Raw genomic sequence first — 6,000 nt, forward strand, 5'->3', positions numbered from 1 at the left:
TAATGTTCTGTTTTTTAGGGTCCAAATGTGAAAGAAAGATAAATAACCACAGGAGAACTCTCTCCTGCAAGCAGGCATAGCACTCACATTCCAGCCTTACCAAGAAGGGGAATAACACTCTCTTACCTGTTACTCCCTACCACTACACAAGTACAACAGTAAAACAGAAGGTAGATGACAGCTCTAACATCTGACAATGGAAAGGCAAACCTGCCCACTCCCAGTTCCAGAAGATACTGGCTCTTACCCAAGAGGCCAAGCAGGAAAAGAAATAGCACTGACTCCCACCCCACTAATGTGGAGATGCTGGCACCTGGGTAATTGGCTTCCTGCACTCTCAGGTATTTCAGGTGCAGCAATAAGAGTAATTACAACCAAAACACTGTAGCAGAAGCCTCTCTTGGTTTCAGCTTGATGCACTAAGATAGTACTCAATGCATTAAGATGAGAGCATTTCATAAAACCTCAGAATCACTGCACAGACTAAACCTCCCAGCAGGGGAGTGCTCAGAGACCACTGACACATTTAATTTCTTCCTTTTCCTGTGCTCTTTGCCCAGGAAGGGGAGCTTTGGGCACAGAAAGTTCAGCAAAATCTCCTGGTGGTGGGAGCAGTGGATTCATGCTGCCATGAATATTGCAAAGTGGTTTTACAAGTACTTTTGGGTAATTCTATAAAGTGACTGGCAACCGTGCTGCCACCCCTCAGAGAAGCAAAAGGCTTGGGAGCACTTTCCTGCAAATGCCTTTGCATTGAAGTAGCTTAGCTGTTTTCAGATATGTCAGTTAAAATTGGGCATGGTGGGTTGATTACACCAATCTCCACATCCAGCTGGCTAGCACAGAGCATCAGATACAATATGCTCAGTCCTGTGCAAGAATTATTGGAAAAGTTCTTCTAGTTTTATTGTTCTAATTTCTTGCCAGAAAAGTTGAACAGTGCTGCTGATGTGGAAATGCACCTCAGCTACACTTTGCATTTAATAGTCCTGTTGAACACCTATATTTTATAGGTGTTTTAAACACTTACAATTTAATAGTCCCATTTAAACACCTCATTGAATTCTGAAAATAACTTCAAGTTTTACTACAAATTTCTTTTGCCACAAAATGGTAATGGAGATTTTTTTTAAAATGAATCCAGTTGCCTGATCCAGTATGTGCCCTATTCATTTGGGCACAGAGCTTGTCACAGCTCTTTTTCAGTGCTTAAGTAGTAAAATTTCATTTGGCTCCCTGTGGAGGTTATTTTGCATACTATAAAAAAAGACCATACAACAGGAAAATTTTCCTATATTCAGCATAACTATGCCTTCATCGTCTTATTCATTACGTCTCTTCCTACCACAATAAATCATTCCTTTCAATCCTCTTCCTTGAGAACAACAAAGTTTCAGACTGATGAGTGGTTTATGTTCCAAATCCTTTCCTGTTTAGCCAAATGACACGTACTTCATTTTTAGCATCTTCCCAGGAAACAGCTCCTCTGAGATGTCATGGCCAGCAGGAGGGCCGACCACAACTGAGGTGCATTGTTACAGTCAATGCTAGGGGTCAAACGTCATCTCCAAAAGTGGCTGCCTCCACTTTGAAGACTCTTGCTTCAAGGTATTTTTTCATCCATCATGCAAACTGCATGGGGAATGCACCCAGTCTTATCGGCTGGGAGTTTCTCTCCACCTGCCTCCCAAGAGCTCAGTCTGGATTGCCTAGTTCATTTTAATGGCCAATTTCAGTGTCTACAAACCATGTTAGCCTGGTTCTACCAACACCCACCATCACAGTTTTCCTAGGGACAATTTTAGTCCACGTTTATCTTCACTTCTTTGACATACCTTTAAATGAAGTATTGTCTAAGTTCAATTGACTCTCCTGTTCCTATAGAGATACTGGAGACTTGATTATTAATCTTGCCTCGTAGATATTTTCCCAGCATTGTTTTTCCTCAAAAACCACATTATATACTATTGGATGGATATGACCTTGCTAAATGAAAATGTTTCCACGTCTAGCTTCTGTCAAATCCAGGGAGAGCAGAGCTGTGACTTCATCTATCTTGTGATCAAACTCCATCTTCGTTTCATTAGAAATTTTTATGTTATCTCTGGTGTTGCTGCAGGTGGTTTTGCACATTGTATTTACTCATCCAACCTGTTGTAGAGGAGTGTATCTGAACTCAGTTGCCCCTGTTGCTCAGTGGACAGCATAGTGACGTGGGACAAAATCTGGAGTCTACACTTCAATCCACCTGAATTACTGCCTTTCTAATGCTCTGAGATGTGACAATGCAAGCTTTTCAGATATAAAAATAGTTAAATATTGGTTTTACTGTAAAGCTTACATACAGCTACAAGGCTGTATAATAGTTACAGGCATTCTGAAATAATAAGATTTCACCTTCACAAAGCATACTAACAAACTGTCTTTTATTACTGTACTTTCTTTATGAAAATCCAGGGAAATTACTGTAAATGCAAACATTTTCCTTGCATTTGATCTAATTTTCATATTTCAAGCTTTTAAACAAAACAGATGATCTAGCCCTTAGGCACATAAATAGCCTTCTTGGTTTTATTGAGATTACACAAGTCCACAAACTGCAAAAGTAAGAACCTGCAAAAGTAAGGACCCTCAAGTAAAATAAAATCAGAGTTTTAAGAGGCCAGAGATTTAAAGCAAGTGAAGGTCTCATACAGTATCTGTACTTTGAATGTATAGTGCAAGCAGGTGAGAAAATAATTTGCCATAAGGCACAAGGCTTTACAGTGCTACACTGTGAACATTTAGTGAATCCTAGCATCCTACTACTAAAGTAAATCCTTTATGTATTTCTTTTGTTTGTAAGACTACCTATACAGTTTCTCTAGCCTATTGGAAAGCTGAAAAAACTTGAAACAGGCAAGGGATCAAAATACATCCAGCTCTAGGTAAATTAGATGTTTCAAATGCATTCTTTTTTCCTGTGCAATTTAGCAGATTAGTTTACATTGTCTGACAAGTTGTCCTGGAAAACAGAGAAGCTCAGATTAATTTTAGCTTTGTAGAAATGATAATTCAATATTTGCTTATTTACATCCACCCACACTAGAACTAAGAGCCATATCTTCTATGTCATGTCAGATATATCAATATCAACATGTTAAACCTCCTCCTCCTTTCCCACTGAATTAAGAAAAACAGCGGATGCTACGTGGTGAAGAATTGCCTGTGCAGGATGTATCCTCACCTGCTGCATCAGAACCCTCACCATGAGATGCATGAGCTACCACTCACAGTTAGCTTTACCTTCAAATGTTGTCTCAGAAGCAGGTTAGTCTGTTCTATCTCTTCAGAGTTAATAGCACCTAGTTTTATTTTTTACCCTGTGGTGTTTACATATAGTCATTTCCATACATTGCCTTCTGATGGATAACTCTGTAATGAGGCATAAAACATTTAAGCTGTTTGTAAGCAGAAGGAAATGAAAAAGCCTCATGGGCTATTTCAGCACTGTACTGAGGTGATGTACAGTTTATCATCAGGTGTAAAGATAACACATTGTGTAAGCCAGTCTTGAGGGAAGTCTTGCTGAAGGAAACCAGGCAGAATTTGTTCTTAAAAGAGCTCTGATGCTAAATACAGACAAATAGCCCCTCCAAACTAAATCTCTGCTTATTAAAATTACTGTTCTCAGAATGGAAAAAAATAATTAAAAAATAAATCTGAGATTAATTACTTCAGTCCTTTGACCACTGTCAGAGCCAGCATTGGTCCCCACAGCATTTCCTGGATGACTTCATAAGAATCTAGGAAGCTGCCTGTACTGCACCCGATGAGAGCTGTGAAATTTTACATATTGACAAACAGCTGAACTCCTGGCTACAGGAGCCCTACATTGTTCTGCTTACTATTCAGAGGCTTCTATTTAGAGGAGCTGAAATGCCTGCTGAATACCGAAGCTGAAAAGCCCTGTAGGGTCACCCCATGAACCCATAGCCATGTTATTTTCTAATAATTGCAGAGCAAAAGAAAAGGGCAGTTAAACATAGGGAAATTCTGCCACAGCAGCATGACCACTGCTCAGCAGAGCCTTCTGAATCCTCAGGCATCTTTTTCAAACACTGTTTTAAATTGTTAGCACATGAAGACGATTCTTTCCTTTCTGAGCCTACAGCATAACACATCCTTAAATTTCAGTTTCACTAATAAACTTACTGCAGCTCTGTGCACATTAGAAATTTCATCTGCTAATCTGTATTTGTTCAAGCTTCTTTATCTAAAGGAAAAAGTGCTGCTTGATCTAAGATTCCTTGAGGAAATCTGCCTCTACATCTCTGGCTGGAGAGTAAAACAAACAGCATCCATGTCCCAGTAGGCATCCGCCACCTCCTGACATCTCCTCATTTAATTAGTTGTAGAAATGCCGGTCTATCCAAAAGCTGAAAAAGCTGCACGAGCGGAATGCTTAAGTATTTATTTAGAAAATTAAATACATTACCAGCCGCATTGTGAAGTTTCTGAGTCACCTGCAGGGAAACAAGGCAGAAATCCGATGTTCACACACTACTCCTGACTGTACCGGCGCCCAGGCTGGCTCTTACAGAATAGCAGACGAGAGCAAAGCTGCAAACCTTTGAGTTGAGCTCACTCTATAGGCATCAGAAAAACCTCAAAGAAAAAAAAAAAAGAAAGAGCCAGAGAGGGAGTGAGCAGCCCACAGACAGCGAGATGAGAAACTTCTGGCAAGTCTCCAGCGCAGGAATGAATTTGCTGTCATTCAGAGACGTATAGCGATGGAAATGAAGGGAAACTTGAATTTACAGGCGGATTCGGATCCTGCTCTAATCGTTTTGCAAAGATGTGCAGGTTGCAGCTCAGCTCATTTCACAAGGCTCATCTAGGAACAATGCTGGATCAGGAATTAAATAGCATGGTAGGTATGTATACACACACACATATAAGCCAAAGTGCCAGCACAAACTTCAAATGGCTCATACCATCAGCTATTTGATGTGAATTTTATTAAACCCAGCACAGAGGTACTCAAATTCCTGTTATGTATCAAGGTGGATTCACAGGATTTTAGAATGCTCTTTAGTCACATGAACAAATTTGTTTAGTTTTTTTTTACTATTGCCAGGAAGCTAAAATACATTTTACAGAGATAATTCAGATGTTCTCAAGCATGTGGCAAAAGTGTCAGCACACTGAGACTAAACTTGTCCAAACATTTATGTATTTTCAGCCAACAGAAGGAAAATGAACAACTCACAGCTGAAATAATAAACAAAAAATATTGCTAGCTGCAAACTTTTTATTGGTTAAAAGACTCCATCAGGTATAAGCAACCATGATCAATAAGAAAGTGTTTAAATCTGAATTTGTAGAAAACACAAAAATTGGTGGTAATAAATACAGCTAATTTTGGTGTTGTGCACTGAACCCCAGCTCCAGCACATCTCAGGGATGTGCTATCTGCTGTGTTTAGACATTTTGTAGTAGTGTACTCAAAGTGAATGTTGACTCATGAAAAAAATTGTAAATAAACGCTTTCTTGGCATGAAAAGGGAAAACAGGCTCCATACAGTGTGGTTTAAACTGTGCAACTGAATTAATTTTCTTTTATTCCCTACCTTAATAATGCACTCATTTAAAATCTGGTTACAAGTTCAGACAGTGTCTTGGTAAATATAGCTCCTAATAATTACAGCTCTCCAAATTAGAAGTAAGGTTCCTGTAGATTAGATTGTTTCTAATTTAGCTAACAAAGAAGAGTAAGAAGTCAAGCTAAGCTAAATAACTGGAGGGATTCTTTATTGCTTGTTTTCTTCCTATTAATAAATCAGTCCTCTGTGGGAAGAAAATCAAACAGTAACAAACAAACAAGAATTCATTAGTGACACAGAAGGCGATGCCATGGAAGGCAGCAGAGCTCCATGACAAAGAGCAAAATATTTGCCGCCCATTTTTGTATATATAGAAGCAGAAGCATCCTTAATGTCAGAGACGCTACGACATTTG

General features: G+C 39.2%; 1 protein-coding gene across 1 annotated transcript in view; it reads right to left on the minus strand.

Moving 5' to 3' along the window:
* Nucleotides 1-4,568, minus strand: part of SCHIP1 (schwannomin interacting protein 1) — a 190,439-nt gene extending 185,871 nt beyond the window's left edge. Inside the window, exon 1 of the mRNA XM_057421807.1 lies at nucleotides 4,478-4,568. Within this exon, the coding sequence (XP_057277790.1) occupies nucleotides 4,478-4,486 (9 nt within the window). The 5' untranslated portion in view covers nucleotides 4,487-4,568. The remainder of the gene's footprint in view (nucleotides 1-4,477) is intronic.
* Nucleotides 4,569-6,000: the final 1,432 nt, after the last annotated feature.

This window comes from Pezoporus wallicus, unplaced genomic scaffold (genome assembly GCF_028554395.1).
Source record: "Pezoporus wallicus isolate ANWC-B61680 ecotype Strahan unplaced genomic scaffold, APGP_CSIRO_Pwel_v1 scaffold_7402, whole genome shotgun sequence".
Classification (NCBI taxonomy): domain Eukaryota; kingdom Metazoa; phylum Chordata; class Aves; order Psittaciformes; family Psittacidae; genus Pezoporus; species Pezoporus wallicus.